The sequence below is a fragment of the Brachycentrus maculatus genome, unplaced genomic scaffold (assembly GCF_059751285.1).
Source record: "Brachycentrus maculatus isolate JH-2025_06_01 unplaced genomic scaffold, ASM5975128v1 h1tg000353l, whole genome shotgun sequence".
Classification (NCBI taxonomy): Eukaryota; Metazoa; Arthropoda; class Insecta; order Trichoptera; family Brachycentridae; genus Brachycentrus; species Brachycentrus maculatus.
The window spans coordinates 1,014,674-1,034,096 of NW_028281102.1; the positions used below are offsets into that span (position 1 = coordinate 1,014,674).

The 19,423-nt window shown below is 31.6% G+C and overlaps 3 protein-coding genes across 3 annotated transcripts in view; 1 reads left to right on the forward strand and 2 right to left on the reverse strand.

Annotated features, from left to right (window-relative positions):
• Positions 1-6,120, forward strand: part of LOC148303732 (uncharacterized) — a 100,204-nt gene extending 94,084 nt beyond the window's left edge. The window contains exons 5-6 of the mRNA XM_088269466.1: positions 4,102-4,313; positions 5,767-6,120. Coding sequence (XP_088125592.1) covers positions 4,102-4,313; positions 5,767-5,911 — 357 coding nt within the window. The 3' untranslated portion in view covers positions 5,912-6,120. The remainder of the gene's footprint in view (positions 1-4,101; positions 4,314-5,766) is intronic.
• A 558-nt stretch (positions 6,121-6,678) lies between these two features.
• On the reverse strand, positions 6,679-15,476 carry Cluap1 (clusterin associated protein 1). Its single transcript, XM_088269468.1, has 10 exons — positions 14,576-15,476; positions 14,080-14,276; positions 13,185-13,364; positions 13,004-13,099; positions 11,925-12,142; positions 11,323-11,455; positions 11,118-11,202; positions 10,942-11,040; positions 10,090-10,233; positions 6,679-9,242 (listed from the first exon to the last, which is right to left on the reverse strand). The coding sequence occupies exons 1-10, from the start codon at positions 14,595-14,597 to the stop codon at positions 9,037-9,039; spliced, it is 1,380 nt and encodes a 459-aa protein (XP_088125594.1). The 5' UTR covers positions 14,598-15,476; the 3' UTR covers positions 6,679-9,036.
• Positions 15,477-15,560: 84 nt separating this feature from the next.
• On the reverse strand, positions 15,561-19,423 carry LOC148303734 (large ribosomal subunit protein mL62). The gene is made up of 4 exons (XM_088269467.1): positions 19,157-19,423; positions 18,882-19,070; positions 17,189-17,358; positions 15,561-16,186 (listed from the first exon to the last, which is right to left on the reverse strand). The coding sequence occupies exons 1-4, from the start codon at positions 19,310-19,312 to the stop codon at positions 16,093-16,095; spliced, it is 609 nt and encodes a 202-aa protein (XP_088125593.1). The 5' UTR covers positions 19,313-19,423; the 3' UTR covers positions 15,561-16,092.

Below are 19,423 nucleotides of genomic sequence, written 5' to 3' on the forward strand. Positions count from 1 at the left end.
CTTTTATAAAACATTTTAGCCACTGTGGCAATTGCCTTCTTAGGGGTACAAAATTGTGTAAGGAAATTGTAGAATTAGATTGTTATATCAATGTCATGTATCTAAGTTGCATTGAATACATATATTTTGTTCACTTTACTTCAGTGTACATTTTAGATGCAATGCATGTTGCCGTGCTACAGGCGTAAAGAATTACTGTCGGTGCGGGCGTTTCTGCGTGGGCCGATTTCCTTCGGCTCTCCTGTCAATTATAATATTATTCTGCAATAATAATTATTACTGGTTATCGGGTGAATGGTTCCGCAGATTACTTGGGAACCGCAGTGGTTATCTAACGCCATTACAATAGATAGTATCGAGAGTAAATCGTTTTATTTCATGTCAGCATGCGATCAACGAAGATGATTACGATTTAATTTCGTTGAAGTCAAATTATACTAGATAAATATTGTGTTATATTACGTCGTAAGTTTTAATAACTACAAATGTTTGACATGATATGAAAGATGATAAAAATATCTAAATATCTAGTCAAAATTAAAAATACATCATAACTAACTAACCATCACGCCGCCTCACAGTAGGGATAGAATGCCACACTAATCTGTTTTTGCAAACATTCTTTGCCTCTTCCTATTTGAGATGCTTGATCATGCTAAGTTTTCTGTACTATAATTCATTCTTTAAGGGGATATTCGCAAACACAGAATTCATTTACCGGGCTACCGCCAAAGAGGTAACACCGTCTTTCTTAGCCTGATTTTTTCATGGAATGTATTTTGGATATTTTTTTGTTTTTTAGAATATACAATATAGAAATAATATTTTTATATATTTCTTTTAGTTCCTTATGCAAAACAGAGTTGTGGTCATCATCTTTGTTAATTAATTTGGTATATTATACTAAATATAAAATATGCCTCGTACTATTCATCGAAAACAAGGCAAATAATAACTGCAACTTTAAAAAAATGTGTGTGTTTCATTATGTCATTCGTGCCGGATTATTTATTCATGATACACCTCAAAACCACTTCGTCACTAGGCATTAGCGTGTAATTTACATACAAATATTATCCATTTATTCGTTCGTAATTATTAAACAAACAACTCTGTTTGCGTTTACGAAATATTCTAAAATAAAATCTTACCCAATAAAACCAGGCAAACATTTGAAAACACACGAGGTCGCCAAATTGCGCTGTCATTTCCATAATGTTCGCTTTATTTGCGCATCAAATAATTGCTAAAGTCATCATAATATTACCACAAGATGTCTGCCATTACCACCATTACCGTCTCCTGTTTGTTGATAAGTTCCCATTAGTCGAGATGATTGCGGAAAAGGTATTATTGTTAGGTGCTATTATGTATTGGTCTTCCGAGCAGTGAAATGCCGAATCACTGCTGACTGTTGGTCAAACTGTGAGTACAAGTATAGCATGTATGTAGTTATGTATGCTGCGTAACTTCTTGCTTCTTGGGAAACCTCGACTCGTCAATCTACGGAGATTGGCAAATGAAAATTACTCACGTTCGCTACATTGCACAGGGCCAGTAACCGAATATCACCTTTACTTATTAAATATAACTTATTTATTCATTTTTCATAAAATACCTATCTGAGTAACAAAGCTTTGAAGAAATGTCGGAATCCGCTCTGTCATATGCAATACTTAAAAAGTGGACAAGAGTTTTCACACCGAGGCGAGTTTTTTAAAATGATCCACGTATACAAGTAGTGCAATACCATCGACTGTAGTAAGATATTCTGTTTTGTGAATCCTCGTCTACCTTTACGAATTGCGTTAAACTCACAACCTGACTCTTATTTATCTGCTGTATTTGAGTGGGCACTAAAAAACTACTAAGGAGTTTTAATTATTTTTTATTTTTATTTCAAAATAGATTACATACATAAATCATATATACATATAATATTCCCGATGAGTAATTTCTATTTCTCATTTTGGGACATGGGATTAAGGTTAACAAGACTGGAACACAAATAATAATGAAACAAAAAAGATTTTTTTGAAATAACCAAAACTAATACTAATACATGGCAAAATATAAAAACAATAAACAGGTATAATAAATAGGCACAAGAAGCATATTTAAAAGAAATAAATGAGAAAACACAAGGTAAGAAGCATATTTAAAATAAACAAATGAGAAAATATAACAAATGAGAAAAAATAAACATAAGGTAAAAACAAAATAAGAAAATATGACTAAACACTACATTTATATCTTTCCATAAAGTACCCTCGTATTTAAAAAAGTAATAAAGTATTTCGATGTTAAAAGTTTTGTAGTATTCGACATCAAATCTTAGATTCATAAGTAATTATCGCAAGATATGGGATCATACATACTTAGTATGGTGAAGTCTATTGGTGACTAGATCAAGAGGAAGTCATAAAATTTAAAATACTCCTCATTCGGGAGAAAAGGCCTGAATATGTTTTTCAACAGTCCAGCTTCTCTTGATTAATTTTCCGTGGTTTAATGTTGTTATTGGGCTCGAATTATTTTCTTATTAATCGGTGACAGCAGATAAATTTCTCCCGATCTTAAGAAGAGAAGAGTCTCGCGTTAAGACACTGGATATAAAAATGAGTAACAAACCTCTTTGATGATATATAAATTTGTTTGATATGAAAGATTTAGAATGTAAAATTCAAACACTCCGGCCCTCGCATCGCAAATTGTTGCTGTTTGAATACGAAGTATCTAATCCGCAGAGGATCCTCAGTGGCAGTGACTAGGCGACTACTAAATAATGGGCCGAAGCTTGCGTCATAATTTTCCTTTTGAATACTAAAGCCGCCATTGCACAGCGCAACGCACCGGTATTCGCCAAGAATCTGTCGGCGCTATTATAAAATGTAAAAATGTGCATTGAAAAATCACAAAAAGCGTGAAAATCATACAAAACGACCATCGTGCAATGTCGCTTTGCGCGCAGAATTCTTTATGGCGTTGGTTTCATAACTGGGTCGACAGACTGCTCAATTTGCTCGTGCTCGTGGCTTGGGATCAATTTTGAATGTTTGTCTTTTTTGGTCACAGATTTGATGAGCACGACCTTTGTCAGAGTTCATTTTTTACACTTAATTTTATTACTCAATATGGAAGAAATTTTTTGTAGCGTAAATCTAACATTGTTCGCATTTTTACCAAATTCACTACAGTTTTTCCGAACATTGTTATTTTTATGATAAATGAATAATCTTATTTGATAAATGTTTTTTTTTTTAATAAAAAAAAATCTACACGTATGGGTATTAGGGAAATAATAATCTGTAAAACAAACATTTATGTATCTACCTTCATGCCAATTTCCCTCAAATTATATTTTTTGAGGGCTTTAAGTGACTCCTCAAATATGACACAATTTGGATCATTAAAAATTTTAAGTTTTTGTACTTGATCAATGTTCTGCTTTCATACAATTCAATAAGTTTAGATACTTCTAGAACAAAATCTCGACTTCAAATAAAAAAATTCAAAAATATTTGTGACAAATAATAAATTCTTTTTAACAAGAAAACTGTCCAAAACAAAACTGTTTTCCCATAATTCTAATATTCATAATTCTAACGTAATAAATGAATAGATAAATAGACAGTGCTCGCGCAAACCGGGACAAAATCTAAACCGGCCGGGACACCGGGTCCCGTGTCTGAAACCGGGACAATCCCGGTCAAACCGGGACGTATGGTAAGCCTAATAATAACAATAAAGACAACAAATTACAAGTAAATAAATAAATTGTTATATTATTTCGAGAAATAAAGACTTTGTGTTTTGATCCACTCACATTTTTATTAACCAACTAGTTTCGGCAACAACCTGTTGCCCTCTTCAGGGTTTAATTTATGACTTTATTTATAATTTAGTCATAAATTAAACCCTGAAGAGGGCAACATGTTGTTGCCGAAACTAGTTGGTTAATAAAAATGTGAGTGGATCAAAACACAAAGTCTTTTTATATCTCGAAATAATATATCGATATGATCCACAAAGTTAATGCTTTTAATATTTAAAAAAAAATAATATATATATTTTTTAATGTTGATTATTGTATGATTACAGGTCCGTATAAAACGCAAGCGCTACTCCGGTTCGTCATCCCCTCGCACAGAGGGCGGCAGGAGGCGCAGCAACCAGCTCACCCGCTCACTGGAGCGCATCCACCGGCAGCGCCGCGACGCGGAGCCCGGCGAGCGACGCCACCCGCACAAGCAGGCCAAGAACAAGCCCGTCACGGAGGCGGACGTCATTAGGACCTACACTGGCTTGGACAGGTGACAATTCTCAATCAACATTACTTCTTGGAGTCTTTTGAAATGAGAATACAGTAAAACCTCCTATAACGTTGAGATAGGTACCGCATTATCAGAGGTAATGTTCTCTAATTACTTTTAAGAAACGTCAGAGATATTACTATTTATCATTTGAATCCTAAGTGTCCATCAAACCTCCTCCCTTAGTTTTTCCCTCTACCTCCTTCCTTAAACTCCCTTTATCCTTTGCCTTCCTTATTATCATCATTTTTAATTAATTTTTTACTTAGTAAATACCACTATTTCTTAAAATCTACTATGACACGTGTTTCGATGCATTCCGCATCATTTTCAAACACCGTAGTACGGTGTTTGAAAATGATGCGTAATGCATTGAAGCACTTGCCACAGAGTAGATTTTAAGAAATATTGACATTTACTAAATAAAACATCAATTAAAAATGGATAGATTTTACCACAAAGTGACTGCGGAATCAATTAAAAAAATAATTATCATCAATTTGTAATTTATATATTTTTTATGTTTAAGTACTATGTACCCTCTGATTGCAAACAGCTATACATGGTATCAAACGTTTTAATCAATATCACTTGTCTTTTTTTGGTTGGTTAGAAGATATTGCTTTTGAGCAATATCAATAGCCCGCCAATGTACTTATTTATTTTCTGTACATGAAGTTTAAATAAATAAATAAATGTCATAAGTGGTTATTTTTCAAAGTGGATTTTTACATTTTAAACGGTGGAAAAGAGTGAAATGAGTCATTTAAAATTAAAATACAATTATAAAACAGTAACCCTCTACAACGTTCCGATTGATAAACGCGGTACCTATCTCAACGTTATAGGGAGGTTTACTGGGGGTGTATGAAAGTCGTTTTTGTTCACCTCCATAAGGTGTAGCGTTTACCACGTTTGGCTACCAAGCTGGAGGTAACGGGCACCATTCCCAGAGGAGTTAATATAAATATTAAAGTAATTGTCACTATAATATTTATTTTAAATTACCTTGGAGTTGTTTTCAAAATTCCTGTTGAAAGTTTTTAAATATAAATTCAGAGGATGTAAATCGGATTAACAGTAAAATCTGGATACAATTTTGTTTCACATTTTTTATAAATTTCGCAACTTAGCACATAAAACAATTGTAAAAAAATTAATTTGCAAGAGAAGGTCTGTCAGGAAGCCTGGATGCTTCTGTATCAGATCTGGGAATGCGGTGGGATAGATTTCAATACCCTAAACTTGTACCTGAAGCGTAAGACTGATCACCTTGCCTTCATATAATTAACGATCAACACATTGTCATTAGGCAGTTTTTTCATCAACCCCGCCCGTTATTAGTATACTTATTAGTATCGTATACTAATCACAAGTAACCACAAACCCAATTCCGATCTATACCCTGTTTAAAAAGAAAATATGTAATAACCAACTGATATTAATATTTCAGGACAATTGCGGAGCAGTTTATAGCGGCCTGTGACGAGAGCAGGCATAGTCAGGGTACTCCTGATCACACTTCAGGGAGCCCCATTAAGACTGAATCTTCAGCCTTCGATTCAGCAAGCAGCGGAAGACGCAGCAACAAATATTAAATATTCTCAGTTAGTCCCAGGCAATGGATTCCAGAGAAATAATACTAACTGGGAGATATCATGTACATAAATACTCTCGAAACCAGGGCCATGAGTATATAGGACAATCATTTTGTACATTATTTTTCTTTTATAAAAGGTCAACAACTCGCATCGCTCTTTATGTCATGCAATAAAGTGCCTAATTTCTATTCAGAAAAAAAATAAAACACAAATTTCACATTCTAATAACAAATGTAATTTTTATTACTTAAATGATGTCATAAATATAGATATGATTCAATGGCTGTAAAATTAACAACTTGGCAGAGGAAACAAATAGAATAAATTACAATATGTTGTCGTTAAACCATGTGCTATTTACCTGTATAATCTTACACAATGTAAAATACGTGTTTCGCTTTAATGGTATTGTTTATAGAAAGGTTAAGATAGAAGATACAATGTATTGAAAAGAATCCTATTGTAGACAATTAACTATTTCATTTGAGATTGAAATATACATATGCACAGCATATTAAATTTGTGTGCAAAAAACATCAGAGTATACATATAAAATTGAAAACCTGTAAAATATAACATATAAAACCTAATGTTAAGATTCAATAAAAACAAGAAATTTATTATGTAACTCCATAGTAATGTTTTCATGTAATTTAGAGAACTTAAGTTAATATTTCTTTTATTTTGTATTTTCATATAGTAATAGAAAACAGTTCGATTTTTTTTATATTATCAATTTACGAAATTTAATATTAAAAAAATCTCAATCCCATATTAATATTTTTGTCGCTTATGGCATTTCAAATTTAGCTATCATAATTTTTTACCAAGTTACATTCAAGATTGATGAAGTAAATGAGATAATTTTTGAGACTGCCCATAAGTATATTAATTATAAGGTTCCAGTATACAAATGTACAAAAGGTTATTAATAAATATAAAACAAGATGTTCACTAAAGTCAACATCTTTAAAAAGAAGGGTGAATTAATTTACTATCACATGAATTTCGGCTTAAGTTTATTTTTTCTTGAGGTAAAATCTTACTTTATAATGAAAATACATAATATTTTTATCTTCTATAACATTTTTCAGTAATATTACAATTTAAATGGCTAACTCCATGTAGACGTACTTTACAAAAGAAACCAACATTTTAATTTTACCAGCTGTATTTTCAAATTTAAGTTATTTATATTGCTAATTTGCAAAACCAAGTCACTATACAAAATTTGTAATATTTAAGCTGACGCATTTTAGATTTTCAGGTATTTTTGCTTTCAGTGCCATGTTATGTAGGGCGCTTTCAGTTGTTCTTTAAACAACATTGACCCTTCTCAAAGGGTGGTACTGTTAAGCATTTGTTTTTAGTAACGCAATTCAAACTGATGCTTTTTAGTGCCTTTTAATATATATATTTTTTAAATTGCAGTCTAAAAGTAAGTTATGTTTTACATAAAAGCCTAGTGATTATAAAATATATTGAAGCCATTGTAAGTATTGTAATTTGAAGCAATTATTGTAATATGTACGGATATTATTAATACTATATGAATGAAGTTACATATATTTTATAATAATTATAAGTACATTTCATACCTTTGATTACAAAATCAAATAGTCATAAATAAGTGTAAATAAATATTTTATTATTTTGATGAAAATATTTTTTGATAATTTTATATTATTGATTATTAGATTTTCCGTGCTCAACTATACACTTACTATAGTCTTGTACATAGAATAAAATATTTTGTAAGAATTATAAGGTTGATCAATTGAATAAAGAAAAAATATTAATAAAAATAATGCTGTTGGTTTATACACGTCATAACAAAGGTAACTTATTTCAACCTTGTTTTGTGTTCTTTGAAATTATAAAAAAATAATGTTATAAATTAAGTTCATATGCAAAACTGTATATTTTCTAATTTTTAAGTGTATACTGAACTTTAAATAAAATATTTTATTAAAATTTATAGTTTTATTGAGATTAATAAAACAACATTAGAATTGAGGGAAATAAAAACAATATTGAAAGGAAAATTATAATAGACCTTATGTATTTTGAAGAAATTATAAGGACTATAATAGAAAAACACAATCCTTGCTTGATCTTAAAATTTTTAATAAAAGAGCAAATAACTACACAGCTTCTAATGGCTTTTTAGATGCTGAAAGAGTTAGTATATTGTGTGTCATTTACACTTCTCGCCAATAACCAACATGAGTCTGAATTAGGCTAGCCATCATCACAATACATAGGGAAATGTCACCATTATTAAGAAATGATATTGATGCCCTAGAAAATATACCAATAAATCTTCAATTTAGCCTTTTAGTAAAAGTATCCCGACAGGATCTTCGGAAAATACGCCAGTCATGAATCTAGATGGATACTGCCATGTGGTCTGATACTAAGTAATAAAAGAAAACTAGTGCAAACAAATGATAAAATAATAAAAATTGGAAACAGTTTGCAGTAAATATTTCTTCTTCTTCTTTTTAATGGCTTTTCACCCATCTTGGGTGTTATAGCCAGTGTCGAGTTATTTTTTATCTACACCTTTTACATTTGACTTTCAAGTGTTAGTATTCCTGTTAGTGGGGTTAGTTTTATTAGTAACGTAAGTTTGTTTAGTGAGTTATTTTACTTTACTAATTTATACAATTCATTTTAAGATATTTACAATTAATTTTATTTACAAGTTTGTTAGGGGAGGTTAATAAGGTTAAGATGTTAGTGGGAAATGGAACGTTTATGCTAAAGAGGTCTGAAAGGAAGCTCGGGTAGCCGTAATTCAACGGGCACCCAAAGAACATGTGATATAGATCCTCCTCTTCAAGACGACATTCACACATGGCAGTATCCCGGACATGTATTCTAAACAAGTGAACACTGCAATAGTAAATATTTGAATAAAGATTATAATTTTGTTTGTGGTATTATTTAAGGTACCTATATGGTGTATTCTATCCACTTCTTATCAACATTTCAAACCATTCCTTTACAGTGTCCATCTCCAGTGCTGTTATCAGAATGACACAAGGTATAGTACCAAAACATTGCTAACAGCATTTCGTTTGTGGAGAACATTTGAAAGATTCATTATTGAAGTTACTTCAAAAGTCATCATCGCTTAATATATCTTGCATGGGTTTAGTAGAAGGGGCTCTCCTGTTGAGGGATTGGTTGGAGCCGAGTGTGCCCCTCGCACCCTGCCCCCCCGGGGCCCCCCGCGCTCCACGACTGGGTGCTCCCCCGCTGGCCCGGACATGTAGTTCACTCTCGTCTGAACTTCCCAGAGAACCCAGGTCATCAGAACCACCTGGAACCATATTGTCATAGAGAGTTATAAAGTTTTTTTCAACATTGATTTGTTAGAGTTATGTACATGCTTAGATATTTTAAAGTAATAAAATAGATATTTTATAATTAAGGTTGACAATCTGAAACGCAGGACTGACTGCCTTGCCTTTATGCAAATAATGATTAAATTAACAATTTATTGATCTGATGTGGTGCCCTATGCACCATTTTAGTTTGAATAGAGGTGGAGAAAAAATATCAGCGGTTTTATCAAAGAGTGTAATTTTTAAAGCTGCTTATAACGATGCTAATAAAAGGTTCGATTATCAAGGGGAGTGAGAATCAATATTAGTGATTTTACACTATATTATTTATTTAATACTACCCTGGACTGGTGTCTGAAGCGCATGAGTGATCACTTTGCCAACGTGTAGTAATGATCAAGATAACACTGTGTCAATAAAGTTCAGTACCCTATGCACCATTGAGTGCGGATGAGGGTTAGAAGGAAGAATAAAGATATCTATTGAGTTGACTAAATGATCACAGAGAGCAGTTAAATTTAATGAATCTTGTTTGACTGGAATAAAAACATTCAGACTTTAACATAAACAGAGATGATATAGTAATCCCTCAGTGTACATGAATATTACCACCACATGTTGTTTGATGATTTTTTGAAAATTCTTATATGATACATAAAACGTTATTTGTTTAGTTACATAGTTAGTTCTTTAAAAAATCATTTCCAATAGAGATTTCTTGAATTGATTGGTTATATCATCTGCAAAGTGTTAATTTTTATGGTTTCGATACACCCGACCTTTTCAGGAAATACAGATACACTAAGGTATTTATAAAATTACCCATATCCAACGCCTTTATATCGTCATCATCAAGATTATCTCCTATAATGTCATCATCGTCCCCGATAGAATCGTCAATTGAAAATTCGTCCTTAGCTGCCATACTACCAAATACTTTTGGTTGCTCTCCTCTTCCCGCACCAGCTGTAATCAAAATATTAACTTTTTTTCACCACCGACAGAAATCTAATATTTATCTTTGCAACGGAGATAAATTTTCGCACAGAGAAATAACAATTAACAAAACAAAACAAAAAACAATTAGGTTTGTGTGACAAATTTCATTATCACAATTAAAAACCATTTTTAATTTTATATTTAAAAAATGTAGCAAGTCATAAATTTACCAACTATGGTTACCTTAAAGGATTTATTAATTACTTTGTATACTGTTTGAAATAAAATATGTATATTTTTCTAAATACAAATTGCCTTGTAAATAATATTATGAAAAAAGGAATAAACATACATAACTGTGCCGGGTTGTGGTCCCGTGGTTGGTGTCGCGGACTCTTAAGTCAGAGTTTTTAGGTACGAATCCACTCTACCACAATTTGATGCCAATTCCTAATAATGAGCCGCTTAGGTTCACAGAAATTGTATGAAATTGAATATAAAAAACACAAATATTTCTCTTTAAAAAAAATAATAATAATAAATAAATATTTTGCTAAAAGGAGAAAATCTGTTCTCTGTGTTTTAAAAATATTTATAATGAATTTCTTATGTTTTCAACTAAATAAAGCAATCATTCATGATGGTTGTTTCTACAATATTATGGACAGAGAAATGTCACCATAGCATATTTGTCTAAAAGAGAATAATAGACAAAAAGAATATAAGGAACTTTACCTGCAGTTCTTACTCTTAGGCGTGTTCTAGGCCTAGTTTCCGGCCTCTTTTCGATTTCTTTCAATTCTTTTCTTGGACTGTCTTCATAATCATATTCATCTATAATGAATTTCAATAATAAATTTTAAGCACGATAAATTTGTAATAAACACTCAAAATATTGTTATTATTTCTACCTGTATCACTTATATTAACTAGAACATCTTCAGCTTCATATTTCTGTATTAGTTTTAAAGCAGCAGTACGCCTCTCTTCCGCAATCTTTAAAAGAGAATAATTATTATATACATGCATGATACAAAGATATCTATGAATTATTTTAGTCAGTGCACCATTGTTTGAAAGGATATAAATTAAAATAAATATACAGCTTATTTTTACCTCAGCTTCAGCGGCCTCCAAAGTACTAAGTTGCTGTTTTAATGCTTCAATACATCGTAGTTTTAAAATGTAATCATCATATAACTTTTCTAGCTCCAATTCTAAGTTCTTAAACTCTGCTTGGTAGGCTGGTCTGATACATGAAATAAAGTTTAAAAATATGAATAAATCAAATATTAGCAGAGTGCAGCAGTGACACTACATTATTGACTACAAAGAGAATAGTTTTGTTCTTACTCTTGGTTCTTAAAATTTGGCACAAAATATTTTTTCCACTCCTTACGACCAAAACCTTTACCAATCTATTATGGCCAAACAAAAATTTGTAACTTTAAAATGTAATCATCATATAACTTTTCTAGCTCCAATTCTAAGTTCTTAAACTCTGCTTGGTAGGCTGGTCTGATACATGAAATAAAGTTTAAAAATATGAATAAATCAAATATTAGCAGAGTGCACCAGTGACACTACATTATTGACTACAAAGAGAATAGTTTTGTTCTTACTCTTGGTTCTTAAAATTTGGCACAAAATATTTTTTCCACTCCTTACGACCAAAACCTTTACCAATCTATTATGGCCAAACAAAAATGTCAACTTACTTGATCTTCTGCATGGCTTGAAGTCTCTTCTCGGATCTCTCAAGTTCTGCCTTTTTCTTTTCTATTTTAGAATCCAGCGATGCCTCACTTGCAGCAACATTCTCTATTTGTTCCCTGTATGTAGACAATTCCTTCTCATACGCGCTGCAAGCTTTCTCTACTGTTGACTCGACGGCCGACATATCCAATGGCCGACTAATGGCTTGCTCACGGATCTCCTAGGAAAAAATAAATGGTTGAATGATTAGTTCAAAATATTCACCATTATAATAATCTGCCCCGTTTCCTTTCTCCGAACCTCTCTTTCTAGCAAAACTTTAATTTATCCTTTAATTACACAACAATCCATTTAAATTACACAACAATCATAAAAAAATAATTTGGTTATAGTTTTGCAACCTCAACTAGTGTGCCTATATTAAACTATATTTACCTAACCCCTTTTTAACCTTCAACATCCCAAGGACCTAAATCTAAAACTTACAATTAGTTTTATATACGGTGTTTGAAAATGATGTGACATGCATCGAAACAGTGTGACAATAGATTTTAAGAAATAGTGGTATTTACTAAGTAAAACTTAAACAAAAAAAACTATATTTTGTTCAAAAACAGAAACTGCTTGACCATACTTGAGTGGACAAGAAGCTTAACAAGTCCAGTTTGAAACTATGTTGCCAGATTTGAACTTTTTTTTTGGGTTGATGTAGAATTGAGGAGGACAGAGCTCCCAATAATGACTCCGCATTTATTTGACATATTTCTTGCATCTTTCAAGGCATAATAACCATTTAAGATTTTAGAAATACTCTTTCCTCTGCCATTTTTTCAGTGGTCTAAGTCCTAGTGCTTTTAATCTACCATGCCAGGGCATCCTTGATAACATGTTGATATTTTAAATCTACCTTTATGTCTATAACACACCCTAATAACCTATAGGAAGTTTAACATACCCTTTTCTCATCCAATCCTTTACCTATTTATATAGGGGTCATCACTAATAGGTGACGAGGCATTGCTTGTTGGTATGAGAGCATTAAGAATTTACTAAAAATAAAAAAAAATTCCCATATACTTACTTTGTAATCAACTTCTTTACCCAAGAGATCATATAGGACAGCTCCATTAGCCGTTATCTCAGTAGCAAGTTGGCGAGCCTTTTTCAAATCGTCAGTCTAAAATCATAAAAACATATTGGGATACTTGCAAGAGAAAATAAGTAAAATTTATAAGTATAATGTATGTATCGTATTGTGTTACTTTTGATGATATATCAAATTGAAAAGTCGGGTCTTCAGCATCAACAGACTCTTCATTTTCAATTTTGGCAACATTAAGAGCATCATACAACACAGATGTTATTTTCAATAACTCTCTTACTGCATAACCATCCGCCCCATATAACCTTTTTGTGTTTAGATTGATATTAGCCTTTGTCATCTGAAAATTAACAAAAATTTATGACTAAACCGATCATATTTACAAAAACCTATTATTAGTAAAAAGGAAATGTAATTGGACCATTTATTATTTTCGAGTAACATATGTTAGTTTTTTTATAAAAAATAATTGAAACAAAGCAAATGTAGGACAGCATTGTTTATGTTCAAGCTTTACAATAACTATAAAGATTTATTTTATTACAGAAGAAATTTTTGTCAATTGGTTTAAAGGATTCTTACCACTACACTTATAACTACCGAGAAATTAACAAATATCTATAGTCAGGGTAAAATTTAACACCATTTATATCTTTACAACATTTTGAGTGTGTCCAAGAATTTGAGTAGTGTGGTTGTCAATAATGGGTAGAATTGGTGAATGTTACATGTGTGTAAAGTGATCACTTAAACCAGCCTATGACGGTTGTCAGCCCCGTAAATGCCCAGACTTCCATATTCTTCTTCATCTTTGATGAGATGTCAAAAAATAATACATTTATATCTTGGTGAAATCCTGGTTATTAAAAACATAGGTTTATTGTTGTCTGTATCAAAAAGTAAGTTATCAATATAAAACATAAATTACCCTTTTAATAGTGCTTACTTATGACTATAACTCATACAATGTTTGGAAATAAGTTTTCTCAAATTAACATTAATTCTACCAAAAGTTTTGAATAAGAAAATATGAATAAAATGAATATTTGACACACCATGAATTGAGCTGCAGATCTTATTATCATTATCCTCTCATCCATTGTGTTAATTCCACCATCGAGATGTGTTTCTGGATCAAAACGTTCTACCAACCATTTTAATAAGCTAGCAACCAGTGGAAAATTTGGTTGTCTGAAACTTTCAAGTGAAACATGCTGTGGATATCCAAAAGCTCTAAGATGCTCTGTGAAATCTAGGAACATAAATCAAATATATTATACACACATTGAGTGTAATTCGAAAAATAAAATAATAATCAGTTTACCAAGACAATGATAAGAATAAATGGCTTCTGAAATTCCCTTTATTCTAAAACTCTTCTTCTGCCTTTTATCCATGCCCAGTAGTACATAATGTACTGAATCAAATTGATGTAAAGTGAAGTTTATCATTTATCTCAAAGCACCATCATCGGTCCTGCGTTTTAAGTCCAGGGTAATATCAAATATGAAAATACTAAATTGTGGTACTTTTTAGTTTTGTTATACTTACTCCTAGAATCTCTAAAAGACATCTTTATCCCAATAAACTTTATCTAAAACTATAGTTAGTATAATATTTATAGCTGATCCATCTTTTGAAGAACAACTGTCGATATTATTTGTTTGACATGTTAATGTTTGAATGTTTCACATGTGCGTTGCCATGGTAACCAAGGTAAAAATAGGTGTTGATTGACATAGTTTTTATCATACCATAATAGAAAAATAAACAATGTATGTGGTTACAAACACACAATAATCATAAGAAATCATTAATAGAATACATGTATTTTTTGCCAACATGTGTATTTCATTAGCCGGACATTTGGCCGAATGGCTATTCCACTAATATTTTTAAATGTTAAAATATATTTATTATTACTTAAATTATATCAGTAGGTTAAGCAAGGTTGGACAGATAATTAATTAGTGTAGGATACTGCCTACTCTACTGAGTTAGGTAGTAGGGTATACTAGGTACTACTTAGTAATGTAGGGTAGGTACTGGTTGCGTTTTTATATGTCACACGGGTAAGTTAGGATGGGCACAGCGTTTCTGCCTACATGGAATGTACGCCCCTGTATTCATGTAATTATTGACCAATGATTTTGTAACTAACAGTAAGCTAAGGTGGGTAAATTTATTAAATTAAGGTTAAAGAGCTGCATTTTTAAATTAAAATACGCAGTACATATAATATTTACCTTTATAGATTGTATATCTCTGTCATATTATGGACCAAAATACAAACCATACCAACTCATCATTGAGAAGATGAATGAAAAAAATGAAAGATACCACATTACACGCCTATCCAACCTGTAATTTTGGTAGTATAGAGCAATTTAACAGAACTATGTTGTGCAGCTATAAATAAGATGCGAATCTGAATTACGATTAGCAAGATGGCATGGCAGTATAATATATATTCTTTATATAATCCTCATGTTGTACAGAATCATCGCAAAACATATCAAATTATTTATAAAATAAAAAACAAATTAATAATATGACATTGAATTTATTAGCACTCTAATCATACAAACGAGATATTGAATACTTTACAGGCTTCAGAATAATGCATATACAGATACAGATAGTTTGATATTTTTCAAAAGAATTGAATGCATGCGAGAGTTAAATTTTCAACCATTAAACTTTTTTTACAGAAAACATGAATTAATATTATTCTGAATAAATTGACCCACCTGCATATACTAATGTAGAAAACAAACTTAATTTTTGAGGTATTTGATTAATTTTACATGTATTTCGTTACATCTTTGGTTCAAACAAACTAACAAAAACAAAAATTATATTATTTTTCTTAAATTCAAAAATCTAGAAACTCAGTTCAAATGTACCAAATGTGAATCTTTTTCCTGTAAAATTGCAATTTGAGGCTTACATTAGCATACATAGAAGGGGATGAAAATCAATTTGTCATCATATTTAATTAAGATACTATATATTCTACAATTATTTGGGAATAGATTGGTGACTACGGGACCAATCTACTGATAGTATCATAAATCGAGCATGGTTGGTGTTTTTCTTAGGTTGCGTTTTTCGGACACAGCTCTCTTTGCCATTAAACGTTCCCTGGCAGCTTTTTCTTTCCTAAAAATAATTAAAAACATTACATAAGCTAGAAGAGGAACTATGCATATTATGAACCAATATTAACCAAAATCTATAATAAAAAATAATAAACTAATAAACTCAGGATTAATATCGTAATGTAATTTTCATAGGATACTACCTCAATAAAAACAAATCGCTCACTCCTTTCAAGAACGTCATAAATCAAAATACTTGATTTTTCAGGAGAATGTTTTTAAAGTTTAAAAATAAAATACAATTTATTAAAAATAAATATCATGCCACTTATTCAACTTTTTACTGTGCAACAGATCTTTTGAGGTAAAACCTGAAGGTTTTTTCTCCATTTGAAAAATATTAAGTTTATTAAAAAAAAAAATTAAACAATACATTTTCTTCAAAATGCAAAAACCAACACCTTCTGCCCTGTAGCGGGTAAATATTACGTTAAAAAGATTCCTCTTTTGCTGAGATATAGTGCATTTTCTGGGCATTTCGAAAACATGCACAACTGAAAATTGACGATTTTTGATTTATGACGTTCTTGAAAGGAGTGAGCGAAATGTCAACATCTTGCTGACAAAAAATATAAAAACATGTAAGTCATTTCTCTCAGTAAGAGATTAGTTACCTTTTTGCAGTTTCTTGCGATATTGACACATTCTTCACTTACATGAACCTTTATTTTCAACGCAACAATGTGATAATATTACAAAGGACAGCAAAAAGGAGAAAAAAGTAAGGAAAATTAATTACTTGTTCTTCGAATAGTGTTGATATTATAATATCATTTTGTACACTATAAAAGAAAATTATTGTCAAACATACAACATAAGAATCAGTGCGATCCGCATTTTTATTACAGAAGTTTTTGACTAAGTATTTTTAGTAGTATTGGCCAAAAATTATAGAATAGAACTTACACATTCGCTAAGTGTAAAAATCAAATAAATAATAATGCCAAATTTGTATTTAAGAGGATTGTATGGAGATTAGATAAAAATGTGTATATTAATATACCTTCTTCGTATCCTTTCAAAAGTTTCCGGACTTATTTGAGGTTCAGAATCGGCTGCTTTCCGGATGAGATCTCTCAACTTCCTCATACAATCAGCAACATTGATGTGCTGATATCTGGTCAAGTCTGATTTGACAATTAAAAATCCTTCATTCGAGATCTTGTGATGATGCTGTAGAAGTCATAATACATTGATTGATATTTTGTATTTCATAATTTTTTCAATTCAAACCCTTATCCGCACCCCAATGGTGCATAGGGCACTGCATCATACAAACGCAGTGATATCTTGATCGTTATCACATGAATCTTCATGAAGTGATCAGCCCTCTGCTTCAGGTACCAGTCCAGTGTAATATGGAATAAATATTTGAGTGGAAAAATCACTTATATTTATTTGACGCCCCAGGGAATCGAACTCGGGACCTCCAGAATGGTAGCCAAGCATGCTGTCCATTACACTACGGAGGCGGACATTTTATAATATAAGATGGCGATTTTATAATTACATGGCAAATATTTTAATTCAATGAAAAGTAATTTTAATTAAAATTACTGTTGTTTAAAAAGAGAAATCACATTTTGCTGAGAATTGATTTTTATTGCCTACTCTCATGTCAAAATTGGAGAATAAACCTTTAAAAACTATTTCACAAAATGCTTCCAATGTTGGCCAGAGTGGATATGGTCTATAATACAGTGAAACCTCTATCTATCGTTTCTAAAGGGACCTTTTAAAATAAACCATGAATGCGGGAAAACAATGGATGCGGGATTAAGAAGCCAATACACAAGAAGATACAATGGAGTAAAGATACCGTCCTCCCAATCTGCATAACAATGGTTAGGTTAAAATTCTAAGCAGAATACAAATTTTAGATGCAAATAAATGTATTCATTTAACAAAACCAAAAAAATATTAAAGTTTCTTGCATTCTAAATAATCTTTGATGGACATTTGTTTTTGACTGTTTTATTTCCATAAATCAATACTATATTTTGGGCTTTGCAAATATTATTTCGGCATCAGTTATTGAATGTGTGTAGTATGTAGAAAGCTTTTAATTTTTAAAAGAGTGTGCATGCTTCTGAAAATAAAAGTACAGGCAGCGGCTCCTCTTCATCAATATCGACCTCTGCTGTATCTGTCAACCTTATGTCGCACAAGCTTTATATAGTTTCTATACCACACATTGGAATATTGTCGTCAATTGTAACAAAATTGAGAAGAATGCAAAAAAAACAGACAAAATATGTCAAATGTGCGGCGTGATTCAAACGATGAATGCGGTAAAATGGTAGATAGAAACGATCGATGCGATCTATCTTGTATGAAATCAATTCGGGATAGAAGAATTAAACGACACATCCGGGGAAACGATTATTCGAGCAACGATAGATAGAGGTTTCACTGTATATACAAATTGAATATAACTCCTATCAAGCCATCTACAAAACTTTGAAACTTAAGAGCAAAAGAAACAAACTGCTTCTTAATTTACAACATTTTTGGTGCGTCCAAATCCTCCTTCACAAATCTGGGTTTCTTCGCTCAGGAGTTGTTTTTATATTTTGACTTCTCAACATAGACGAAGAAGAATATGGAAGTCTGGATATTTACAGGACTTCGATAGTTCACATTAAATCAAATCATCTATAATTTATGAGGCAACCCAATATGATAAGTAGACATACCATACGAAGAATATTTTCTCGGACTGATGGAAGTAACCAATCAGCTTCAGCAACTTTGAATCTGAGGTCCACTTTACTATTGACTTTATTTACATTCTGACCACCGGGACCTGAACTGTGAGAATACGTGATACTCAATTTTTCTATCGGGATGTAGCCGGAAAACTTTTCGTTTGGATCTGTCGGGACCTGCAAAAGAATATTGTCAATATTGAAAACAAACAGTTGAATAAATAGGTGCACGAATCATAATTTTGAGGCTTTGTTGGACTTACAAAACTCGGTGTAGTTATCTTCAAAGAACTAGAAGGATATAAGTTATCGAGAGAAATAGCACTTTTGTAGGCCAAAGACCGTCCTAATATTGCAGTCTGAGCGTGTGTACCATAATGTTGCAAAATTCTCCCGAGTCTTAGTAAAGACCGGCTCATTTTGAATGTATCAAGAGAATGCACAATTATTGAAAAAAATCAAAGGAACTTTTAAATAAGGTTTACGAGATTAGACCACAGATCTAGCGTATAACCTAAAATTATGCTGTC